Raw genomic sequence first — 24,750 nt, 5'->3', positions numbered from 1 at the left:
TTTGTACAAGCGAGACAGAGGCGGAGGCGGAGGAGGGGCAAAGCAAGGAGTCGGAGGTCTGGAGCGCTGGGATGTCAACTTAGGGCCAATCATACAAATGAATGGCAGTGACCATTGCCTTACGATGACAGGCCGGATCAAACGTGGGTCGCGTAGACGGCCAGTCTCGAGTGAGCTAGATTGCAGGTGGTGTCAAAGAGGATCGGCCTGGCAATTCAACGCGGAGGTTCTTGAGGGAAAAGCGGGACCCGGGGAAAATTTGGCGAGTTCCTGATTGGTTCAAGATAACTACACCTTACCACCTTAACTATAGAGCATCACTGTTATCCCTTTGCTGTCAGGTAAATTCTCGATACTAGCAGCAATTTCTCATTTTACATGCCCAGGTGTGAAGCATTCGACTTGATGGAAATCGATTCGATGCACCCCTGGGTTCTGGGGCGGAAGTAACTGGTTCGCCAGTACTGCCGACGCTTGAAACACCCTACTAGACCTGCTAGTAAATATATACTTTGCAAAACGGGAAACAGAACCTTGGAATATGGCAAAAATTTAGTTGGGCCATAAGAATATTGATGAGAACAATCTAGGGTTTGAGTTGTATATTCTGTCATGAAATATTTTAAGCCTTGCTGCCGAGTCGGGGCAAACGAAGGCGGGAATGCAGTAGCAGCATGAGGGCACCCCAAAGGGCCGCAGACAGAAAGGTTCCGCGAAGAGCAGTCGCATATGACCCAATCACTATCCAGTTATAAGTAGAGAGACGACAGAGGGGGAAAATCGAAAGAGTACGAACCTTGATGTTGGTGCAGTGGGTCAAGACTGGAAATAGCTCGGATCGACTTGCGAACGAGAGCAATGATGTGGTCTTTCTCCACCCCCTTCACGTTCCGTTCTAATTCGTAATAGAGGGCATTTTGAAATATCCAACTACTGATAGACACACCCATTACGGCTCCAAGGTTACGTGCTAGGCCGAGGGTTGTAGTTGCAACAGCTTGGTCATCCTGCTCGCTTGTAGCCAGAACTGATACCATCACCGAGGGAAAGGAGAAACCCTGCCCGAGACTAGAAAATGACACACATATCATCGCTAGCGCATAGGGTGTATGCATATTGAGGGACGCAGCAGTACATCCGCCCAACAACATGCAAAACCCACCAAGGATAATGGTTGGCTTCATTCGTTTCGACCAGGTAATTAAGAATCCAGTTCCAACGCTTGACGCAGTGATGGCGATAGATGCTGCCACTAAGCGCAAACCTGAATCTGTGGGACTAGCCAGCTTGACCGCTTGGAAGTAAAGAGGTACATTGAACATGACCGTGTTGACTGAGATGGCGCCGAAAAAGTTGCCAATGATGAGGCTAGCCCGAGGATTTTTGGAGAGGAGTTCAATCGGAAGAACTGCGCGTGGCACCCCGCGCTCGTATCTGACAAGAACGATACCCAAGAGCAAAGCCGTGACCAAAGAGCTAATTACCAGCGGATGTTCCCAGGGAAGACATTGCCACCAAGATTTAATCCCATGATCAGAGCTGTCACTGCTGTGGCCAGGATGAATGCACCTGTCAGGTCGATGCTGCGAATCAATTGCACCACGGTCATTCTTTCCGAGTTGATGGTCCGTTTGATGCCGAGGTCCGCCGGGATGGTACTTGCTGCAGTGAGGAAATATACAAAGATGAAGGGAAGTTGAATGAAGAATGCACCACGCCAACCGATACGATCGCAGAGGAATCCACCAAATGCGAGGCCCAAGCAGCTGCCGGTACCATAGCAGAGATTGATGTAAGATTGGTAAACACCTCGGTATTCGATGCGGACCAGATCGCTGGATATAATTTGACCCATGGAGAACACCCCACCGGCGCCGAGGCCACAGAGGGCTCGGGCAGCAATGAAGCTGCCGATACTTTGTGCCAACCCACACCAAGCTGTGGTCAGGAAGAACATGGCGATGGAGAATAGGTATACGGGCTTCCGGCGAAAGGCATCAGAGATGCGTCCGAAGAGCGGTAGGAAAGCTGTAGAGGTGAGCAGGAATGCGGTTGATAACCACGAAGCAGTGTTTGCAGCATTGAAATACGAAGTAATAACCGGATGGCTCGATGCCATCAAGGTGGAGTCGAAGAAGCCGATCAGATATCCGATGAGCACACCGACGAAGATAAGCCAGAATCGAGCTGGCGATACATCGATGAATCTGGCGGCATAGCTATCCTCATTTTCTTCTGGAATGGCATCTGTATTGCCGGTAGAAGCATTGTTCCTTTTCACAGAAGCTGAACCACGCGACGAGAATCGTTCCAGGTCAGGCTCGATGTCCAGCCCCTCTGCCGATGTCACCCGGACCAGACCGAGGGCATTGATCTGCTCTTGCGTCTCGTCAATTGAATAGTTGTTTTCAACATTGGTGTTGTGACTGGTCACACTGTGATAGTGAGTGGTTTGGTCGGATTCTGATGTTGTTGCCTCATGTCGCAATAGCGGAGTGGCTTCTGACGGGTCTGTTCCCCGTTTGGCGGAAGTCATTGTCGGACGGCGTTGAGCACTATATCCTCTGCCCGTGGCCAAAGAGGGGAAAAAAGGCAACAAGGGCCAAGCCAGGGAAATCGCTGCTATTGCTGGTCTCGACGCAATGAAGAAAGTGGTACAAAGGGGAAGAAACAATCGTCGGCGGGGTTTTGGGTGGAGATGGATTTTTAAGCAGCAACACGAACAAGTTGCATGAACTCCAGGTCGATCACACGAGACCAGCAAGCGAACCAGAGATCAGCTCAATGCATGTAGACTTCTGGTAGATCGCCTTTGAGACAAGCCACTTGCTATAAGAGGGAGTGGCTGGGACGGGGAAGCCAATGGAGTCGGGGACAGCCTCGAAGGGAGTGGGGGAGTCGGCGATAAACGATAAGCGGGGGCAGTTGCCTCAAGGTGGAGTTGGAGACTTTCCGATCCGTTGGAGTCACTGGTGACTTCGCCTCTGACACTCGCGACGCTGCTCACCATTCATCTTCCCACCCTCACCCAGTCAAAACAGTCATACGAATACTCTACGTCCCAAACATCATACAAGTACACCAACCGAAACAATGCGCGCCCCCCTTAGGATTGCCGTGCTGGAAGCCGATACCCCAATTCCCCCCGTCGACGACCGATACGGTGGTTACGGAGGTGTCTTCACATCGCTTTTAAAATCCAGCGCAAAGGCTCTCAATAAGCCCGAACAGCTCGATCCGGAAAATGGACTAGTCATTTCAAAGTGGGACGTTGTGAGCGGCACGGAATACCCAAAGTTGGAGAACATTGATGCCGTGCTAATATCTGGGTCAAGTACGTGCCCCCGCTCTTGAGATAACTCATGCGATGTAATGCAATGGAACATACAAAGTACTTCGCATGTGGTATGTTGACGGTCATGACTGATTTCGGTATCTCGAAAAATACAGAACATAACTCCTACGAAGATATCCCCTGGATCAACCGCCTCGTCGAATTCACCCAACACGTCCTCGCCCAAGATCGAGTCCGCATCGTTGGAGTCTGCTTCGGACACCAAATCTTAGGTCGCGCGCTGGGAGTGAAAGTCGGACAAAGTGATCAGGGATGGGAAATTGCCGTCTGCGACATGGACTTGACCGAGAAAGGCAAGGAAGTGTTCGGGCTGGAGAAGATCGTACGTGATGCATTCATTCCATTCCGGCGACACATGCATAATCCAAAGCAACGCCAATACAAATTTGCAAATGGGCTGACTTATGCAACTATTCTTCACCATATTATAGCGCATCCACCAAATGCATAAGGATATAGTACACAGTTTGCCCGAAGGCGTCACCCTTCTTGGCCATTCGCCCCAGTGCGCAATCCAGGGCATGTACTCCCCGCGCCGTTTTATTAGTGTCCAGGGACACCCTGAGTTTACGGGTTGGATGGAGAACGAAATTATTAGCCTCCGGGCTAAGATGGGTGTTTTCAGTGAGGACCAAGCGCAGGAAGGCCTCAGCAGGGTCAACAACGAACACGATGGTGTTTCGATCGGGACGACTTTCCTGAAGTTCCTACTGGAGGAATAAACCTCTGCATGCGCATCGAGTTGCAGCTGGGCTGGCCAGCTGCTTGTACATAGCACGTTCGATTATAGATACTAGATGCCGACTTTGCTTATAGATTGTTGTCGGTCAAGACTAGATTGCCTCGATAGATGATACAAACGCTACGAGCTGATAAATGAACCGAATAGAATTAATTCCGTAGTAGTATCGTATTGCTTAAAATAGGGTTGGTCCGATCGTGTTACGCAAATGCACCCTGCCGAGACCTAGAATACGTGGTGTGACAGTCACCCTGCACGGAGATCCGACAGTCTCAGAAAACCCGAGTAAGAAATAATTATAAGAGAGAGTACAAGATGGAACTACGGAGAGAAGAATTCAGTCGGGTGACCGATCCGAGGATCTGGTACCAGGAAAATATCCCATTGGATGTGAGAAAATGCTCGCGCAATCCTCAACATGAGCAAAAATCGTCTAAGCTAAATAGTTCTTCTCGAATCTCGCTGAGAAAATGCATGTCGTGAGCCATTGAGGAAAAATGCACCAGGCATTTCCTCTTCCATGCAAATAAAGTCAAAACGCCACTGTAGCCAACCTGGCTGTTGTTCCATATGGCCATGCATGTGTGCCAAAAAAAGGAAGAAGAAAGAGATCCAAGGTTCCAGCAAGTTGAAAATGCTTTTCACGCCAACGCCGTCACAATGCAAATAGATCGCTTCAAATAAAGATGGGAATATAGGATCGGAAGAAAGGGGGAAGATAAGAGCAAGCGCGCTGCGACTCAGGAGTGAAATCCCATCGCAGCTACGTGGGTCGAGATTTTGAGAGACGGCCGCTTCGACGAGGGCCTCTGCCCATGACAGATTCAGACGTTTCTGAGGCGCTGTCGTCTGGTGTAGAGTCTGACTCCTTTAGTTTCTCGGCGTCTGATTTCATCTATGATGTTGGGTTAGTGGCAGGCACCGTGGGAATACTAGCAGATCGAACTCACTCGAAGATTCAGAGAGACGACCTCGTTTTGGTCGTCTCGGAAAGATATGCCAACGCCCAAGGTCAATTTCGAGACCATGCGTTTCCTGGGTCGACCTCGGCGAATGGCTGGACGTGGCTCTTCTGAGTCATCGCCGCTGTCTTCAGCAGATCTTTTGCTGCCTGTGCTGAAGGGGGATGATTCTCGTGACATCTGGACACTCGAGTTGAAACTCTGGGCGGGTGCAACTTGTTTGTCTGTGGGGGTGTCCAACAGAGCGGCAAATGCCCGATCAATGTCACCACGGCACTTTTGAAGCATATCTACAATGGTGTCGCGATCATATCGCCCGCCAAGTCCATCTTGGATGGATTGTATATCCCAAGGAGGGTAGACGTCAACGGCTAAGCCGGGGTCGTCTGTAGAGTCAGTGGACGCGAGATGGGAATCCCGGGGGATAATATTGTCTTTTTCAAGAGCTGCCGCTGTAAATTCAGACGAAACATGCTCTTTACAATCGTCGACGTGGGTATATTGAGGGTGGGTGGGTAGGTCGGGTGACTGGTAGCCTGCGGAGACCTCAAAGAGGCCCTTGTGGGATCTGTCTATAGGCCGCACTGAAGAATAGTGTTTGAAATCCTAAGCATAGGGTTAGCTCAGAGCTCAAGAATATAAGATAAAAGGATAATCGTACGTGGAACGCAACATTAATAACATCACGATGTTCATCGGGCAAAGCATTCACGTCCCGGAATGCTTGCACACCATCCATTGTGTAAACATTGATGTCCACATGGTAAACTTGGCAGAAAGCCTGAAGACTCTCAGAGCTGCCCCATTCTCCATTTTTCCGAGTTGTAGCTACCATTTCTTCGAATCGACGCTCTTTGTCCTCGTCGGAGGGAGCTGCAACATCGGCGGAACGCGTAGCGTAGGCGGACACGGCGGCTCGTTTGGGACGACGGCGTTCACCACCCTCAGCCACCACAAATTGCATGAAGTATCTCTTGTGTGTTGTCATATGGTCGGCTAGTAGCTGACGGATCTCGTCGCCGTGGTCGAAGCTCCCGTATAATTGGTCGGAGAGGGAGTAGTAGAGACAATTCCCTGCATTTGACGCGTCAGAAACCAATTGTTCTGGGGAATTGAAGCTAGTCACTTGACTATAGCAAGCTGATCTCATTTTCATAGAAACCGCGGGTTCATCTTACCGTCACCTTCTGTAGGTAAAGCGAATAAACCCTGTTCTCTTAAGCAGGGCATTTCCAAGCTTTCCAGGTCGACTGATTTCTTGTGTCGGGTAGGCGAGGTATCTTGTCGGATGGGTGAAGCATCTTGTCGCTGGTCCAGCAGCGAAGCCTGGTCAGTGGTTTGGGGAAGAGGATACTGTGCTAGTATATCTGTGTTGAGGGTGGAGTCGGGGTGGTGTTGTTCGTGGGCCGCAAGTATGGGCACAATTCTGCCACCGTTTGCGAGAAGTGACATGGTGAGCGAGGCCCTTCCCGGGAAGAGGGCGGCATCTATGAGGGGGAGGGCAAATCCGGGGAGAGGGGAAAGTGAAGAGGAAAATCAAGTAGAAGAAGGAAAGCCCAGGGAGGAAACCAGAACAAGAACAAGGAACCCGCAGAGTGGAGGAGGCCCTGCGGGTGCCGATGGATAAAAAGGAAAACGATGTTGCTACTAGGCCACATTTGCCTGGCGAGAAAAGTTTGGGGGCGGTCCAGCTCTGTGCCTTCCCTGATTGGCTGCACGTGAGCCCTTGCCCACTATGACATCGCTCAATAGGGTACTAGACCAGATCTGGAATACAGTTTAGAGTATACTTGTACTCTAATAGCTATATTTTTTGGTCATTAACTCATTAACAATGAACAGTAGCTACTCTTTTCTCTTTCAGCACCACCCCTGAACCTCTGAAATGTGATCCATATATTCCTAGGGATACGGTGGAGCCCACTGGAGTCCGCGGGTCATTACGGAGAGGCCCTTGCTGTCGAGGCGGTGGAGGTACACTTTGAAGCACACTATTGACGGTTGCTGACAGTATTCGTAAACCTCGAAAGTTCTGAACTTACAGTTATAGTTATAGCTATCGTTATCATAGAACCTACTCACACAGACTAATTGATATATCTTCTGAAACATTATTACACCCTTCCACTTTCAATCCAATCAATCAAATACTATTTCTAAAGTTGTGACTACAGAAATTAGCCCCTCAGATGCGGAGGCGTATTCGAGTGTTGTTTTGGTATTGTATTACTCCGCGTCTCCACTGTGAAAAATTCAGCGCGTTAAACCAGATTACCCCCTCTGATTCGCTCTGAGCCACACCGCCGCCACTCGAAAATAGCAGTCGGCGCACCGGGTCGTACAGATGTGTAACTTACCCCGACCCTAAGGTGACCAGCTCCATTTCTCTTATCAAAGGGTATGCTCGATAGCGGAGATTAGCCCGACTCCTCCTCACCCCCGCTTCCTTAAGGTTCCTTGCCCCCAATGCTTCACCGTTGACTCATTATATCTGCAATCACTTCTCAAGATTCTACAGACGCCACTTTTGAAGAATAGAAAATCATCACACCGCTGCAGCTCGAATTGGACTCCTCACAAAATGCCAAACATCGTGGTTTTGGGGTAAGCTATGGAGACCCCGCTTTGAGGCTAGTGCACTTGATGCACGGCATGGAAGGCATTGAGAGCTGTGCAGGGATTGATCGTGGCTGACGTTTCTTTAAGTGCTGGCGTCTCCGGACTGACAACAGCCTACCTTCTCTCAAAGGATCCGGCGAACAAGATCACAGTTCTGGCTAAACACATGCCCGGCGACTATGATATTGAATATGCTTCTCCCTGGGCTGGTGCCAATTACATGCCGTATGCTAAACAACCCCTATGACCAAAGTTCGTTCATTGACAAATTACCTTTCCAATAGGGTGGGTAAGGAGGGTTCTGACCATGAACGTTGGGAGCGAGAGACCTGGCCCTACCTGAAGGAGATCACAGAGAAGTACCCAGAGGCCGGAATTCACTTTCTCGGTATGTGAAGTTCGGCGATTGCCATACCGCCCGCAATTCTAACGAGAATCAAGGCACTCTCATCTACAATCGTAAAAAAGATCAAGAGTCGGATACCGGTAAATGGTTCGCGGAATTGACCCAGCCAGACCCCTGGTACAAAGACGTTGTGCCTGATGTATGTCAATATCGTGCTGATGAAAATACAGACATAAGCTAACGAGTTGCATAGTTCAAACCAATTCCCGACGAGAAGCTGGCTCCAGGGGTCGATAATGCGCAGGAGTTCACGTCCGTTTGTATTAATACTGCCATCTACCTGCCCTGGCTGGTCGGCCAGTGCGTCAAAACCGGAGCGGTGTTCAAGCGAGCTGTGATCAAACATATTGCCGATGCTGCAAACGAGCACCATACCGGCCAAAAGGCTGATCTAATTGTTAACTGTACTGGTCTGTCGGCCAAGACCCTCGGAGGCGTCATGGACAGCAAGATGCACCCTGCCCGGGGTCAGATTGTAGTTGTCCGCAATAATCCCGGTCCCATGGCTTCTGTGTCCGGGACGGATGACGGAGAGACCGAATGCGTGTACATTATGACCCGTGCTGCAGGTACGAGCATTCGACCCCTCAATCTTAAAATAAAACGACTAACTTGACTACTTTAGGTGGTGGCACTATCTTGGGAGGTTCTTATCAGAAGCACAATTGGGATTCCCTACCCGACCCCAACCTCGCTAATCGAATAATGAAGCGTGCTATCGCGTTGGCTCCTTCTTTGGTCAAGCCTGGTCAGGGCATTGAGGGTCTTGATATCATCCGACATGGCGTTGGCCTACGACCTCTGCGCGAGGGTGGCACTCGCATTGAGAAAGATGAGGTCAATGGTGTCAAGGTCGTCCATAACTATGGACATGGTGGGTTTGGATACCAAGCCTCCTTTGGTTGCTCGGTAGAGACCGTGGCACTGGTCAAGGAGGCACTGCAGAGCGGACCCCGAGCCAAGCTTTGAGTATTGGACTGGGCAGAATTTGGCTGCAAATACTCTCATACTATTTGCATAGCATTCATTTGTGGATCCGTTGAATCCCATCTCATTTGGATGCGTTCATTACAAAAGGTGACGTCAGCCTTGGATTATATGATATTATATCGATATAGTAGTACATAATTGTGTTAGACGCCCCCAAACGATTATCCCAAGGTCACTTTCTTGTCCTGCATTTTTTTTTGCTCCAATCCTGTGAAGCCAGACGAGTTGAATACAGATACTAGTACCAAATGAACTATGCCACGAAAGGATTAGAACGATATGTCATCCCGAATCCAAAAGATTATCGACGAATTTGGCAATAATCCACTAGGTAAATCGCCACTAGCGAAACGACCCTTGACAGCTACACCAGAGACGATCCTTGCGATGGTAATGGATGCGATGGTCAAGTCAAAGCCCATTTCACATGAGCTTTCACAAAAGACAATCAATCATCTTATTGAAGCTGGCTATCATGACATCGACAAGCTTCACAGCAGTACATGGGAGGAAAGAACAATGGTTCTCCGCGAAGGAGGATATAATCGCTATCGAGAACAAACTGCAACGAATCTTGGCAATCTGGCCGAATTCGTGGTAAATGAGTACGGTATGTCACTATCTGTTGGTTCAAACGGGTTGCTCTCAGCCATTTATCGACCTTTGTGATCTGGACCCAAACACCTGCTGACGGAATTTTTGATCTATTTCTACGAAGATGGTGATCTCAATAATCTACTCAAGAGCGCTCATGGGCAGAGAGAGAAGACGCGAGAATTGATCAAAGAGATCAAAGGAATTGGCGATTTGGCCGTGGAATTATTCTTCGACAATGTCCAAAGTGTCTGGTCTTCCATCGCCCCATTTGTCGACTCACGAAGCCTTCAAACGGCTGAAGAGTTGGGGATTGGGGCCGATATGCATGCAATGTACAGCGCACTGCATCAAGACCCCAAGCAGATGAGTTGGTTTGTCAACGGACTGTCATCTGTGCGTCTGGAGAAGAAGCAACATGTTATAGAAAGTATGTAGGTTGAACATATCCAGAGAAGACTTCGTACATGGTAGATGAATATCCACATCACCTACGTAACAACCATAGTGCAATGCTAAGAATAGTAATAGTATTCGTACATCAATCCCCTTTTGGTTCAGCCACATCACATCACGTGACCTCCAGCCACCAGGCTTGGCGGACCCGCTGCTTGCGACAGCCAGCTCTCCATCCCCCATCTGCCGCGCCCCTGTTCTTCGTACATTATTGACAGCTGTTTCTTCTTCTTGGTCTCATTTCTCCGTCGTCAAAACCATATCCTTGGTCGCTCCTTTGGTCCCAGACAATCACAGGTACGGATGAAGATGAGCTTCGCCCCCCACGGGGTCGACTCCGTTCCCGACAACGCCAGCTGTGGCACTGTTTCAACCCCATCTTCCCGTCAGTGCTCGTCAAACTAACGACTAAACTAGCGAACCTACCGAATACCCCAGATCTTTCCCACTCATCTTATCTTCGTCATCAACAGTCTAGCGACTCGGCGACGTTGACCCTCGAACGCGGATTACCCAGACCCTGTTGACCAAGTGGAACTCGACAAGCAATACCTTCACAATGGATTTCTCTAACATCTTGTATGTTTCATTCACTCGCTTTACTTGGCGTAGTCTCCTCACCGGAGATCCAGTCCGACTTTGAAGGGATAGTGCTAATCATGTCAACAGTCGACTCGTGAACATCGCGATTGGTGTGGTTATGGTGCTAGGCGGTATTAGCCAGTTCTTCCCCATTTCCATGAGCTCCATCATCGTTGGTATCTATGTGATGATCTTTGGCGCTGGTAAGTTGACGACGATGTCGTGTTGATGAAAAGTCTATTGCATTGTTTGTTTGTTTCTTTTAGAAAGATGCTAACGTTGCCGCAGTTGTCGCCGGTCTGGAGTTCCTCCCCAACGTCCCCGACTACGCCTACCGCTACGCTTCCTTCCTGTTCTCCTTCCTGGGTCGTGGTGTCTGTAAGTTATTGCTGTCCAAACCCATTCCTACGCTCGTCGCTGATTGATTCTTCCCTTTCCAGTCTACATCTTCGTTGGCTGCATCATCCTGCACGGTCACATCCTCCGCGAGATCGCCGCCTCCATCGTAGGCATCACTGGTATCGCCTACGTGGTGCTGGAGTTCATCCCCTCCATCGAGCCTCCCTCCAACATGCGCGAGTCCGACCAGGGCTGGGGTGCTGAGCAGGTCTAAGCGTTTGCGACGCTGCGACAGCACCTGTGATGGTTGCCTACAGCCTTGGTGACGTGGCGCTCAAATCAGATGAAAGCGGCGCCCGAACTGATGCCTAGCAATCACCAGTGCGCTATATGACAGTTGATGAGGACAATGAGAGAGAGAGAGAGAGAGAGAGGGAGAGGGCTAGGGTATGTCATCATCGGTGGATACATTGGTGCAAGCGTGTGCCTAGTCAAACTTTTGGAAGAGGCTTTCCATGTGCTCTTTTTTTGTGGAGTACCGCCTCGATATTTCCTTTTCTATTCTTATTTTCGCCAGTTTTGTTTGTTCTTTTATCATGCCTTGTGTTGATACCTGAAAGGAGATACGATCCTGCCTAGAACGATTTTTCTGTACTATACAGTGTAGGCCTTGTGGCCTGCAGCCAATACTACATGGATATGAATATGAAGGGCAGGTCGTGGCCAATGGCCAGTGGCGCAATACATTAGCAATTTCCATCAAAAGTGGATAGCAAAAAGTCAAGCGAAGAAAAGTACAAACGGCGGCTCGGTTGCAATCCGACGAATGTGATTCGATGAAAAGACTCCATTTTGACGCACCTTATTAATCCCATTCGCCTCTTTGGGGGGAACCTCCTCGGCATTTTAATACGAGCAAACATAATTTGCACCCTGAAAGGCCTGAGAGCCTGAGGAACGAGGCCCGGATGGATACTTCCGTGGTGCCGGATAGCCAATCACAGCCACGAGATTGTTGCTGACGCCACCCTTCCGCCAATCAGAACACAGAGAAAGCTGATTGCCTGCGCATAGGCCCGCCCGCGTCTTACTTGGAAGGTGCGGATGTCCACTGTTGCCCCCCCTAAACTTCATCAGGCCTCGGTGGAGTCGTTTTTGGATCTGGGGGGGACTGTCAAGTCTCGATCGATAGAGATGTCTGAGGGAAAAAAAGCAAAAAGTGAAGAAACTGTCAGATGGAGGGGGGAAAGAATAGAAATAACTAAACAAGGGGAGGGGTAAGAATAAGCTGAAACGCCCAGAGACAGAGATTAGATGAGATAGGGAAATGATGCGATTAGCCTGATAGATTGATAGCCACTGCTGGGCGATCCCCCCTTCGTAGATCGATAACCTTCCCCGTCATTAGGTTCCATCTTCTTCTTCCCTGCCGATTCTTTTACTCAATTTCCCATCAGCCCACCTCTCTTCCACCTTTCATCTATCCCTCCTGCACACCATCTTCTCTGTCTCCCTCACCTCCTCCCTCTCTTCCTCCCGTTATCAGTCATTCTCCTCCGCATTGTGCATTCGCATTCGCATTCGCCTCCTCATCCTCCTCCTCCTCCACCCCCTTCACACCGGCTGTCCCGCTGGGATCACCATCCTGCAGGCCCTAACGACTTGGTCCAGTCCTAGTTTCGTTTAGCTCGCACATCGACCGGCATCCCCGAAGACATCTCCCCACAGCGCCAAATCAGACCCAAGGCGTTCTTTGCTTTGCTGTCACCTGTCGCAATCGCCCATCACCTGACCATCCCCGGCATTTTGGGACGCCACTTTCTTTGATATCGCTGCCCTCATATTTTTCCTTTTCCCCCTCAAGGCTGTGACTGTGTCGATCCCTGGTCTCGCCTCTCTCCCCAGGCTTGCTGTGCCCCTCCGCTTTCACCTCCCTTTGAGCCACCCTTCAGATCCTGTCTTCTGTGCCCTGCCCTGGCCCGCCTCCCTACAGGAACAGACATCACGGCCCGCTGACCGACATTTGGGCCCTTTGGTGCTATACTCTGTGTACGTGCAGACTGACGTGCGTGATACGGTGAAATTCGGCTCTAGACTGCAGTGCGACATACCCCTTCACCTCCCTACCGGCATCCAACATATCATCCTCTTCTCTCCGCTCCCACCGCTTTGTTCCTGGATCCGCCTCCCCCACAATACGTTCGCCTGTCCTTCCTCTCGGGTTCCGAGCAAAAATATTGGCCGACCATACCTTGGCCCTCCGGCAGTGAGGTGGTAATGTTAGCGTCCATTTCACAAATGGAAACGGTGCGCTCTTTCCCCGGCTCCTCTGGTGGCTCAATGCGACAACCCTCTGCGGAGGATTTAGACGCTGCTCAGCAGCTGATCTCTTCCGCACAGGCTGGTCGTGAACATCTAGCTCGGCAGTATGGTGAATCTACTCCGATCAAGGGCACGTCAAGTCCACCCCCAAATGGTCCACCATCAGCATCCGGATATTCGGCCGATGGGAGAGCAGACAGCCAGCCCCCGGGCAAGACTTCTCCCAAGTCTCAGAAAGACACGAGCTTTCTTGGACATTCCTGCAGGTGCGTTCCCTCCTCGATTACTGGCTCAATTGCTGAAGGGGTTTGCCAAGAAACTGACATATGTACAGCAATTGCGGAACCAAAAACACTCCACTTTGGCGTCGATCGCCAACGGGTGCGATGATTTGTAATGCATGTGGTCTCTATCTCAAGGCTCGCAATGTGGCTCGCCCGACAAAACGAAATCGTGCCCAGCAAAATTCGGAAACCGATAAGCTAAACGTCCCGCTTCCTCAAGCCGAGACGAACACACCATCAGGAGGCGGCTGCAAGGGCTCTTGCCCCGGTGGTGGAAGTTGCAATGGTACTGGAGGTGCGGAAGGGTGCGACGGCTGCCCAGCATACAACAATCGTATCTACAAGTCCTCTCAACGGGGGACTCCTGCGGTCCAGCCCCAATGGGGTCGCGCTGCTGCCCCAGAGACTGAAATTTTGCCTGCACCCCCGCAGGTTGAGACTCCTCCCAAGCTTCCATCCACTGCGGACGGAAACTCCACTCTCGTTGCTTGTCAAAACTGCGGTACGACAGTAACACCACTTTGGCGTCGGGATGAGCACGGTCATCCCATCTGCAACGCCTGTGGTAAGCATTCATTCCACCTACGATCTGAAAGCACCTCCATCTAACTCACGAACAGGATTGTATTATAAACTCCATGGCTGTTATCGCCCAACCACAATGAAGAAGTCGATCATCAAGCGCCGGAAACGTGTCGTACCAGCCCTGCGAGATCAATCTCCCACCGCCACTACCCAATCCTCGAACGGATCATCAGCATCCCCTGAAGCATCCCCCGCTGCTTTGGCTCACTCCCACGATGATCATTATCGATACATGAGTGGAGAGCCTATGGATCACATGCCCCGACCTCTACCGTTCGCACCGCCCCCGGTTGATTTTACTGGCTTCCATATCAGCTCGGCCCCCATGCAGCACCACCAATTTCCCAAGTTGCTGGAGCCAGAGAGGTTGGGCCCGTCCCCGGTGTCTTATGGACGACGATCTGCATCTCCGAACTCGATCAACCTGCCGCAGAAACGGACCCTGGCGGAAAGCACGTCAGATTCCATTCATACAACCCCTATGGAGTCAAATCAGCTCCCACCCATCATGTCCTCCGCAAATCCGTCGCCCCTAGGCCGCTTAAGCTCGATCTCATCCATTCTTAACCGCACCGAGACTCGCGATGATTCGCGGATGGAACCGCATATCAATCGGCCTCAGACACTTCAGTCTTCTTTAGGACACGCTGGGCATCAACAATCTTTGCCCGGCATCTCTTCCTTAACTGACCCGTCAGTCAAAAGACGCGCACAACTAGAGCGAGAGGCCGAGTTGATGCGCGAAGCCCTCCGACAAAAGGAGCGGGAACTGGCCGCGATTGGCCGATAGTTAATTCATACACCGACACGAGCCCAAGTCATGATGAAAGTAACGAGATTCAATTCGAAATAATTTGGTTCAGGCTGGACGTTTTTCCCAAATGATACACGGCGCAAACATGGAGATTTGCGCAATGATACCACTCAACATATTCTTTTCTTCCTTTTTTTTTCTTCTTTTACGGGATCGGATCGGCATTGATACCGTGTTACTATGTCCTTGTTTTGCCAAAAGTGTTAGCAGAGAAAATGTACTCTTATGGATTGCTTCGGGTATAGAATAATTTGAATCCTGGTAGATATCACAACAATATTACTTGTAGTACGCTTTTGTAGAGTACTAGTGTTAGAAGAGTGTGGCCCTCGCTGGGAAATCTTGTGATCTCGCTGTTTGTGGTTCGACCCGGGAATACCGATGTCATCATGACTTGATTCGGATTTTGCATCGATAATATCCCAGTTTCAACGGTGCTCATATCATAGCAAGCTTGAAGCGTATACATGAAGGATTGCAATACAGAATGACCACTCCCCGAACTTTCACCCTAACTTTTACCGGAGATGTGATGCTGGGCCGTCTAGTCGACCAACTCTTCCCGGAGCACGTCAACAACCCCCAAGACGAAGCAGTTGCAGCCAACTTCAAATCCGAACACCCATCTATCCTGGATAATGGAAACTACACCCCGTCTTCACCATGGGGCACGACGCTCTCTCTCTTCCAAAAATCCGATCTAAACATCATCAACCTCGAAACAGCAGTAACAACCACCCACGAACGCTGGCCCAATAAGTCATTCAACTATCGCATGCACCCAGCCAACCTGGCGCCTATCTTGCACGCTGCTCGAATCGATTACACCAATCTCGCTAATAATCATGTCCTCGACTTTGGCAGTGAAGGTCTCGTTGAGACGGCTTGGACGTTAAAGAATGCCCGAGTTGCATTTTCTGGCGCGGGCGAGACGACAAATGAAGCATTTAAGCCGGCAAAGTTATTTCTGCCGAGGAAAACACTGCTAAGCCATGGCTGTATTAGTATTGGTACTAGTAGTGATAGTACTGGTACTATAACTACTATTGCGCCTGAAAAAGAGAGTGGGGTTGATTACCTCCCCGTGCACATATACTCCGGATCCGATCACCCCCAATGTTGGAGTTCGGTCCCAAATTTCCATCTAATCGATTACTCCCCAAGTACACGAGTGCAATTGCGCAAATTACTTCTGTCGAATGGTACGATGGAACATCCCGACGAGACGGACTCGGAATGTGATATCTATCACCATGCAGAACGCCGTCGTCAACAACTTGAACACCACGATGGCGATAACGAGTCCAGGCAAATGAGTAGAAGCAATGTACCCGCATTGAAGATATTCTCCATCCACTGGGGTCCAAATTATACGTGGAAGCCAACGGATGAAATCCGGTCATTGGCGCATTTCCTGATCGACGAGTGTGGCGTTGATATAGTGCATGGTCATTCTTCGCATCATGTCCAGGGGGTGGAGATTTATCAGGGAAAAGTGATTATCTATGGATGTGGGGATTTTGTGGATGATTATGCCCTGAATCGGGAGTTTCGGAATAATCTCGGTGCTGTGTGGAGAGTTATTTGTCGTGAGATTGGAGGGGAAGGGGAGCAAAATACTAGTAGTAGGCCTTCGGGTTTGATTCCGGTGAGGTTGGAGATATTTCCTACGCGTATTGAGAGGTTTAGGGCTATTTTGCTGGACTCGGGGGATGTGGATCATGCTTGGGTTCAGGGGAGGGTTAGTACGCTTAGTCGGGATTTTGACACGCGGGTACGTGGGGAGCTTGGGGAGGAAGGGCAGATTATTGTTGATATAGAGTGATACGTAGTAGTAAATACCAATTGTAAAATGCTGAAAGATTCAATGTATTTGTTCAAGAAAGTAGTTGTTTGTCCATGATTATAAGATAACCGTAATGCAAAAGATTGAATATCCAGTTAACCGCCCAATAATAAACCCTGACCCCTCATATATACCAAGAAAATGAATGAAGTGTTACAGGCCGTCACAATGCTGTCGTAAAAATAGAGAAGAAAACGAAAAAGAGAGAAGTGCCTAGATAATAGAAGTGATGGGCTTCAAAGAATGTTATGGTCATGAAGGTGGAGGAGATTCGATAACCAGTCGTCGCTCGCTAACGGTCTCTCCCACCTTACTTTCTTGCGAGACCGTCATCTCGGTGGTAACTTCAATTCCACCAAATGAGCTGTGGCTAGAGCGGTTTCCGTGTTTGACGTTGATCGAATACATATCGAAATCCTTGTCCATGTTTTGGCTGAACAGGTCGGTATGTTGTCTTTGTGAGCGAGATACGGTGATGTTACGGGTGTTGGTGCGTGGGTTCGAGGTGTAGCGGTTGTAGCTGTTTGTCGAAAGCAGCTTAGGGAAAATACTGCTGATAATGGGACGAAGGAATGGCAGGCAAGCACAAATGATGGCAACATTGCACTCCGCCGCAGTCCAGTATGCGGCATCGACATTGCTGTCTATATGGAAATGGTCAGCGGAAGTTTCGATTAGGCATTGGCGAAGCCAAAACATACAAGACGTGTCGGTGCTTTGGGCAACAATTCGTAGACTGGAAAGACGTAGAATACTTGTAATAACGACACTGCATGAAATCTTATCATTAGCACATGCATATACTAGTTGTATATTGGGTTTCCATGAGCACTTACAGAATACCAATTGCAAATACTCCCATCAGTGCAATCTTTTGCGTCCGTGGTAGTTGAAGTTTCACAAGCAGCGGCATAGGAAGCACCAATAGTATCACATCGGTAAGAATGTTCATTGACGCATTGAAGAACCAAACAGCTTCAAAGTTCAGGCAGTGACCGGGTAAGTCGTGGTTCCAGAACTTGGCGACTGGGACACAGTTCACGTAGCCGCTGACGATGGCCCAAGACGAGTATGTAGCAACGATGGCCATCACAACATAGCAGGCGAGACGAAAGGAACGAGCGGGGAAAATGCGGATATATTGCAGAAGAATGGAGAATTTGGTGAAGGCCAGGCTGGCGTTGTACATGGGAATGGCGGCCCAGAGGCACTTGAGCTGCTTTTGAAGCATTTCAGACGAGAGTAATGCCGAATGAGTACCCATTTTATAATGATATTCTAAATAACAGAGTATGGTCAGTTGCTGGATCCATTAGGTACTACTTAGTAGTTATCACGGAGTAAATACGTACGGGCAGCGACCAGTGAAAGGTATATTATAGAGAATATCTGGAATCCCAGCTGTCAGCTGCTGATGTCACTTCGAGTTGTCAAGCATTAGACCAACATACCAAGGCAATAAGGACGCTCCAATCTTCACGGCCTGTGATCTTCATCAACCTCAGCCGAGCAAATAGTCGCATGCCGACGATAAGCGCAGCAATGCCAGTCAAGACCGCTGTCACAACCAGCGCTCGCTGGCCACGCTCATGGCCGTCGTCACTGGCCCGGGGAAGAATTTCGTGCAATATGTTGTCCATGTTGATTGGGTGTATAAAAGAGTGAATGGTGTGGCGAGGATGGTTATGTCAAATGAATGTCGTGGGTGAGTTCGGGCCTTCAATAATGTGGGTATATCATCCAGCCAACTCTCAGCAATGGCGGCCTACTGCATCGAAGTCGAAGAAGTTCCTGTTGCCCCGATATCCCCGGTATCAAAATCTGCAATGGAATGATAGACTGAGTGGGCAGAGAGGCGGGGGGAAGCACTTATGAGCTGGGTCCCAGGTCTCTGGCTGGAGTGGAGTGGATCTTGTGTTCATGCAAAGCATCACACAAGGAAAACCTTCTTGGCCGAACTGCGATCTCCGCAAAGTTCGCATAGTTGACTCAATAGTGCACGAATAGGCGGCGATCTCCAAGGACAAAACCAGGTCATTGGGCCCCGTCGTCCCCGGCAAGGCACCGGCTCGAGCGTGCGCCATGTGGCCCCTATGGCTTCGGATGGAGACTCCTTCCATGCAGGGAAGCCTCTGAATGCACCGAAGTCTGCTATCGAAGGCTCTAGCGTGGGCTCGGTCGCCTGTTCCCCACAGCAATCGTCACCCTTTGGTGGGCCCCGGCGCTGCAAGCCCTGGTCTCGAGCCATTTGATCTTGTGAAAAGTAACTGGGATTGGCATGTGGCCGCTTAATATCCCATGGAACAATTGACCATCAAACTTTTATTATCCTTGTCAGCCTCTCTCTTAGAGTTACGCTCGGAGTACTACCAGCATAAGGGAGCAGTCGTGAACGGGCCTTGTGTGTTATTGTCGACCCACTTTGGGAACGCGATGTTGCACTTCTCTCGGTGGCGCCGCCCTTGTTGTGTGCCTCGAGATTGAAGCTGCATCACAGTGCAGGATGCATGCATAAGGCTGTATTCCGCTTACACCGTGTTCAATTTACAGTCATAACAATTCCACAATCTACATGTATCACCGCTGTTTAGCCGACGAGCTGCATGCATCTGTGCTTCCAGACCCCCATCCCCGTGGAATGACAAAATTGCCTTGAATGTAACCTCCGGGGGTTTGACTTTGAAGATCCCGACGTCAAGAACGACAGATGACAATCCGTGATTTTCGCGTGGGTCTTGTCCCGTCGAGACTAGAACGATGCACCATCCCCTGAACCATTATGTATTTGATATGTGCTAGTATACCCTTTTTGCGGTTCGCCAAGGGTTATTTACGTCGGCAACTCTGTTCTCCAGTGATTTGTTTAATCATTGCACATCTAGCGCCGAGGGCAAGTCCACCAGAAACCCAACCCCATGGCAAATCCAGATTCAAGGCACCTGCAAAGCACTCTAAACGAACCCCACAAAATCGCCACTTTTATTCAATAATGCACGTCGCGACTCCACAGCGGAGGTCCACGACTGCTCTGTCCGCGCCGCACATCTCAATCCAATCCATTTGATTATTTGGCGCAATTGAAACTGCGATTGGTCGAAGGGCGAAGATCCCTTCCTTTCGCCCCTTGAACGTTTATGGGGCGGAACATGAGCTACTTTGATCCCTTGATGGTGCCTTCGCCCTGGAAGATATACCCCCGAGCTCAGTGATCGGCATGCATATTTCTAGGGGGCGGTTGCTGATCCCTATCCTAAGCGCCTTACCATTTCTGTCTAGCCGAGCGCCATCATCAAGACTAGGATCGAGTGGCGTTCTTCATAACTCAAATATCTTTGCTTTTGTGTGCGATGAAAGTGGATTGTCTGAGTTCTCGGAGAATCATCCGCATCCTTTGAATCGCACTACTAGCTGCTCTTTGGATGTTTATTTCCAATATAGGCTGTTTTCTTACTAATCGGCATTTATTGAAACCAGGGATCTGAGACAGGCTTAAATTGACCGGGATTGGGCTGCTACTCATCCAGAATCCCATGTGATGCACCATCACGTGTTGCTGACATCCACTAGTTATCTTCCTAGGTTTCGAGCCTTACCCCTGCCATTCTAACTTAAAGACTAATCAATTTCCGGAATTCCTTATTCCCAGGATCGTAAGTTCTGAAATAGAATTGGTAGAATCTTGAAATAATTCAAATCACAAAAAGGAGAAATTCACGCTTCGTTCCAGTCAGGTTTGCGTTCTCAAATAGACTATACAGGATACTTGAAGGTTTTCAGCTCAAAATCACCAAAATCGGCAAATTCTTCGTTTTCAACGCTAGTCGATCCGTCTGGAAGAGTTAGAATGACATGTAGTCTCCAAAGCAAAGGATACATACCGGACTCGGAAACGGCGCGGTGAATTTCATTTCGCTTATTCCATTGATTGTGAAGAGCACCATAAATTCCAATCAGAATGGCGGTTATAAGTATGAATGCGAGCATGGTATACTTTGCAGGCTATTGAATTGGATTAAATAATCAAATCGGGGCATGTGCTGCTCCAGTGTGCTCACGTAGTAATTAGGCGCATCCTTCGCCCTGTATGTCTGGGGACCTATAATGTTGCCGACGGCATATCCAAGTTGGTAGGAACACCCAAAGGTAATTTTCTTCGTAGACCCAGATATCCCAGCAGTCATAAAAGTGATGATAAACAGGACGCAAATAGGGACTGCGAGATGTTAGTAGCGCGTTCAATAATAGCGAGACTTCCTAAAAATCAGGAAGAGAGAACTAGAAAGCCCACAGAAACGAACATTGATAAATGAGCACATAACCACCGTAACGAGCACTGTTATTGGAGCTCGGAATTCCAAGCATCATGGCAGCTCCAATGCTTGCGAGGATGAGTGTGAATATACCAGCGAAAGTGCGGTTGGTACATTTTGCAACAAATAAAGCTAAGAACGTGCCAACTACCTGAGCTGCACCGGATCCAATATTCAGTAGTTGGGTGGTAGGGACGCTGTAGCCAAAGTTCTTCACGATTGTTGGACCTGCAGAAGCGGGCGTCAATTAAGCATTCCTGTGTATGATGTTTCAAAATGATGCACTGGCATACCGAAAGCAGTAAGTCCACCATTAGGCATACCAGTCGAAAGGAGCAGCAGATAAATCAGGTACAAGCGAACATCAAGAAAAGCTTCTCGAAGCTGTGACGCGTTGAATTTCCAGACCTCTGTTCCTGTTTTATTGCTCCGGACTCGTTCAAGAGCAATGACCTTCTCATCCTCACTCAACCACGTAGCGTCGGTCGGCGAAGCTGCAAGGAACAGAAACAAGAAAACACCAGTCACGAAGGTCATAGCTCCATAAAGAACAAAAAGCCCTTGCCATTGAAAGCTACTCGCATGATAGATAGCCCAGGCAATGAACCCTCCGAAAATTGATGCCCATCCGGACGTTGTGTACCAAATCGCCACCCTTGTGACTTGTTCTTCCTTGGTGTAAAAGGCTCCGGTAATAAGAATAGCCACAGGAACTGTTGAGACCTCAATAGCACCCAAGAAAAATCGGACAGCAGCCAAAGTAGCAAAGTCATGGCACACTGCATGTAATGCAACAACAATACCCCATATCATGCACATGATGCTGAAGTACTTGGATATATTGAAACGCTGCATGAGAAAGTTGGCAGGAATGTCGCCTCCTAAGTAGCCAAAACTGTCATTTTCAACTTAGTAGGTTATCTCAGATACCCTGGGCTCTAGGATTTGACTGTTTATAAGCCTGAAAAATGGAACGGTGTACTTACTACACAAGCGAACCTAGCCAGGAGTATTGTGCGGGGGTCAGATTTGCATCTTCTTTAATGCCCATGATTGCAGCATATGACAAGCTATTTTTATCCATGAGTTGGAGGCAGTAGATCACAAATATCATTGGCATGATACGCATATCAATCTTCAATCTCACTCGCTTTGCTTCCGGAGAATCTGGATCGAACGCAATATGGCGATTGGCCAGCAAATCCAAGGCTTTGTTTCGACTTGCTGTGTTGATGCAGTGACCCGAAAGTTGCTCAACGTCCCCCTCGAGATTGAAGTTCTCTGTCTACAGTGGAATGTGCTGGAATGAGTCCCATTTTCTGAATGGAATAAGGCAGGGATGTGCGTTACTCACCTTCGCAGATTTGATTTCGATATCCGCCATTTTTAATTCTGTCTCAATCCAGACAGGACAAGTATTTGAATGATTATCTCTCACTTCTAGGAAGCACTAAACGGGTTTTGCATAAATAGAGGGAGTTTGATGATGCTTGCAGTCTTTTACCAAAGACGGCGCGGGGTACGTAACCGAAGATACCATTAATACATGATAAGCTCCTGATGATAATCCGGGGTAATCTAGACTCGGAAAAAGCACCATAGATTACCAGTATCCTCGCAATCAATTGGGTAGAGTTCAGTCTACCTCCCTTTATCGAATTCGGCTTGTAGAAGAACAAAATCCAACCAGAAACATTAACCGACGTTCACCCCCTCACTCTGCTTCCTGTTATCACCTGGGCACGTTTCGAATATTGAACGTGATGCACAAATATCAGTGCGGTACATTGCCGACGTACGGATACGGTACATTGCCGATGACAGGAATGGGATTCAAGCAAGATATAAACACCGCCAATCGAAATATCCTTCCGTATCGAAGACAACAATTAAATGCAGCAAATATGGAAAAGGAAATAATGGCCAAAAGACTGGTTCCCGTTATATCGCTTAAAGGTGAGAGATTGATAGTCCCTCAAGCCGCAAAATCAACTGACAACCGTCCCAGACTTTGAGCAACGCAAAGACGAAATCACAGCACAGCTGATAGAGGCAGCCGAGTATGCTGGTTTCTTTACCTTGGTTGATCATGGTATCTCGAAGGAAGACATTGAGGCCCAATTCTCTATTTCCAAGGCTTTCTTTGATCTCCCGGCTGATGTAAAGGGCAAAACTCCCCATGATACTAAGACCAACAATGGATGGGAATATAAAGTGAGGAATTCCATCACCATCCCAGTCGGAACCCCGGTATTTATTCTCTTTTCTTAGGCCCAGCTGCGTCCTAGTACCGGCATGTACGACCAGAAAGAGTCGCTTTGGCTCCAACGCAAGTCTGACTGGCCAAGCGATGACCACGTGCCTGGGTTTCGAGATACGACGCGTGAGTTCATGGAGAAATGTGCAGAAATCTCCGACCAGCTCTGTATGTTCGCTGCCAATGTTATCTTTCTTGGAAACCTTGGTTGACATGTTCAGTGACATGCTTCGCACGTGCACTTGGCTTCGAAGAAGACTACTTTAAGATTGCGAACGATCCTTTTCAGCCGGACTGCCTAACTCAACTTCGTCTAATTCACTATCCACGGTCTGAGAAAGCTATCGGAACATGGAGGGCAGGAAGCCACACTGACATCGGATGTCTCACTCTTCTGTTCCAACGCGATGGAGAAGATGGATTGGAAATCTGCCCTGGTCGGGAAACTCATTCAAGTTTCGCAGGGGAGACGTCTTCACGCCTCTTCCGGCTGAGACAGGCCCCATTGTCGTCAATATTGGAGACATGCTCAGTGAGTGAAGAAAAGAACATGAAGCATCAGTCTGACTCTGCGGAGCTAACACTTGTGCTCGTTTCAAGTGGCGTGGTCAGATGACCGCTTGAAGTCCAACTTTCACCGAGTGCGGGCTAAGGACGATGGCATATCGCCGTCTCGATACTCGATTGCTTACTTCAATCAAGCAAGGCGCGACTTCATACTGCAGGGGCCGCAGAAAAAATAGTACGTCCCAAAACGAACTTTATACAAGAGTTGTTTTTGTCTGACCTCTGACCTCGACATGCAGTTCCCCAATAACTGTTGGAGAGTACTTTGCCCAGTCGGTCGCTAAGAACTTCAGTAAGTCGATGACAGCGGCTGTATAAGAAACATCCCCTCTTATAATACTTTTGGTGTATCTTCCTTCAATTGAGGTGTTTTGAGAAACCAACTTGAAGATTGTCCTTTTTTCATGCTGTTTCATACCTAGGTACTACAATATATATGGATCACTACTACTAGTAGCCATTATATATTATTGTTGAAACCGTGACGCTGGCTCACCACGCTAATAGTACCAGAATGATGGATCATACACCTGGCCTCGCGGACCGTAATAGTAGTATGATGCAACAATAACTCTTTACTAATTGTTGAGTACAGTAGAATTCAGAAGTTACTAGTAGGACTTTTCTCATGAGAATTTCCGAATGTTAGACAGCATTTGTAAAAACGACGCAGTATATCATTCACTCGCTGTCAAGTTTGGATTTCACAAAAGCACGAAT

At 48.9% G+C, this 24,750-nt stretch overlaps 11 protein-coding genes across 11 annotated transcripts; 7 read left to right on the top strand and 4 right to left on the bottom strand.

Annotated features, from left to right (window-relative positions):
• Positions 1-622: 622 nt before the first annotated feature.
• Positions 623-2,536, bottom strand: N7509_005975 (putative MFS multidrug transporter; the record flags this gene model as incomplete). The annotated part of the gene is made up of 4 exons (XM_056630612.1): positions 623-741; positions 797-895; positions 947-1,368; positions 1,485-2,536. 4 exons carry the CDS (start codon positions 2,534-2,536, stop codon positions 623-625), a joined length of 1,692 nt encoding a protein of 563 aa, XP_056489914.1.
• Positions 2,537-3,093: 557 nt separating this feature from the next.
• On the top strand, positions 3,094-4,077 carry N7509_005974 (type 1 glutamine amidotransferase; the record flags this gene model as incomplete). Its single annotated transcript, XM_056630611.1, has 3 exons — positions 3,094-3,334; positions 3,451-3,677; positions 3,787-4,077. 3 exons carry the CDS (start codon positions 3,094-3,096, stop codon positions 4,075-4,077), a joined length of 759 nt encoding a protein of 252 aa, XP_056489913.1.
• A 952-nt stretch (positions 4,078-5,029) lies between these two features.
• On the bottom strand, positions 5,030-6,511 carry N7509_005973 (OTU domain-containing protein; the record flags this gene model as incomplete). Its single annotated transcript, XM_056630610.1, has 3 exons — positions 5,030-5,665; positions 5,721-6,133; positions 6,238-6,511. 3 exons carry the CDS (start codon positions 6,509-6,511, stop codon positions 5,030-5,032), a joined length of 1,323 nt encoding a protein of 440 aa, XP_056489912.1.
• Positions 6,512-7,640: 1,129 nt separating this feature from the next.
• On the top strand, positions 7,641-9,053 carry N7509_005972 (FAD-dependent oxidoreductase; the record flags this gene model as incomplete). The annotated part of the gene is made up of 6 exons (XM_056630609.1): positions 7,641-7,663; positions 7,766-7,903; positions 7,963-8,066; positions 8,120-8,223; positions 8,278-8,653; positions 8,710-9,053. The coding sequence occupies 6 exons, from the start codon at positions 7,641-7,643 to the stop codon at positions 9,051-9,053; spliced, it is 1,089 nt and encodes a 362-aa protein (XP_056489911.1).
• Positions 9,054-9,353: 300 nt separating this feature from the next.
• On the top strand, positions 9,354-10,106 carry N7509_005971 (uncharacterized protein; the record flags this gene model as incomplete). The annotated part of the gene is made up of 2 exons (XM_056630608.1): positions 9,354-9,684; positions 9,793-10,106. The coding sequence occupies 2 exons, from the start codon at positions 9,354-9,356 to the stop codon at positions 10,104-10,106; spliced, it is 645 nt and encodes a 214-aa protein (XP_056489910.1).
• Positions 10,107-10,683: 577 nt separating this feature from the next.
• Positions 10,684-11,319, top strand: N7509_005970 (TVP15 family protein; the record flags this gene model as incomplete). The annotated part of the gene is made up of 4 exons (XM_056630607.1): positions 10,684-10,703; positions 10,794-10,909; positions 10,995-11,084; positions 11,147-11,319. 4 exons carry the CDS (start codon positions 10,684-10,686, stop codon positions 11,317-11,319), a joined length of 399 nt encoding a protein of 132 aa, XP_056489909.1.
• Positions 11,320-13,322: 2,003 nt separating this feature from the next.
• sreA (siderophore transcription factor SreA) lies at positions 13,323-15,026 on the top strand (the record flags this gene model as incomplete). The annotated part of the gene is made up of 3 exons (XM_056630606.1): positions 13,323-13,633; positions 13,702-14,216; positions 14,272-15,026. The coding sequence occupies 3 exons, from the start codon at positions 13,323-13,325 to the stop codon at positions 15,024-15,026; spliced, it is 1,581 nt and encodes a 526-aa protein (XP_056489908.1).
• A 511-nt stretch (positions 15,027-15,537) lies between these two features.
• N7509_005968 (CapA family protein) lies at positions 15,538-16,875 on the top strand (the record flags this gene model as incomplete). Its single annotated transcript, XM_056630605.1, has 1 exon — positions 15,538-16,875. One exon carries the CDS (start codon positions 15,538-15,540, stop codon positions 16,873-16,875), a length of 1,338 nt encoding a protein of 445 aa, XP_056489907.1.
• A 273-nt stretch (positions 16,876-17,148) lies between these two features.
• N7509_005967 (PTH11-like integral membrane protein) lies at positions 17,149-18,536 on the bottom strand (the record flags this gene model as incomplete). The annotated part of the gene is made up of 5 exons (XM_056630604.1): positions 17,149-17,540; positions 17,598-17,665; positions 17,733-18,174; positions 18,249-18,285; positions 18,348-18,536. The coding sequence occupies 5 exons, from the start codon at positions 18,534-18,536 to the stop codon at positions 17,149-17,151; spliced, it is 1,128 nt and encodes a 375-aa protein (XP_056489906.1).
• Positions 18,537-20,646: 2,110 nt separating this feature from the next.
• On the bottom strand, positions 20,647-22,590 carry N7509_005966 (uncharacterized protein; the record flags this gene model as incomplete). The annotated part of the gene is made up of 7 exons (XM_056630603.1): positions 20,647-20,726; positions 20,775-20,895; positions 20,952-21,109; positions 21,195-21,434; positions 21,500-22,101; positions 22,193-22,491; positions 22,561-22,590. 7 exons carry the CDS (start codon positions 22,588-22,590, stop codon positions 20,647-20,649), a joined length of 1,530 nt encoding a protein of 509 aa, XP_056489905.1.
• Positions 22,591-23,125: 535 nt separating this feature from the next.
• N7509_005965 (uncharacterized protein) lies at positions 23,126-24,206 on the top strand (the record flags this gene model as incomplete). The annotated part of the gene is made up of 5 exons (XM_056630602.1): positions 23,126-23,162; positions 23,215-23,456; positions 23,478-23,631; positions 23,685-23,995; positions 24,090-24,206. 5 exons carry the CDS (start codon positions 23,126-23,128, stop codon positions 24,204-24,206), a joined length of 861 nt encoding a protein of 286 aa, XP_056489904.1.
• Positions 24,207-24,750: the final 544 nt, after the last annotated feature.

Source organism: Penicillium cosmopolitanum, assembly GCF_028827165.1.
Source record: "Penicillium cosmopolitanum strain IBT 29677 chromosome Unknown utg000006l:49.0-5199605.0:1.0-5204138.0, whole genome shotgun sequence".
NCBI lineage: Eukaryota > Fungi > Ascomycota > Eurotiomycetes > Eurotiales > Aspergillaceae > Penicillium > Penicillium cosmopolitanum.
The sequence above is the reverse complement of the archived record's forward strand: the minus strand, read 5'-3'. Positions and strand labels throughout refer to the sequence as shown.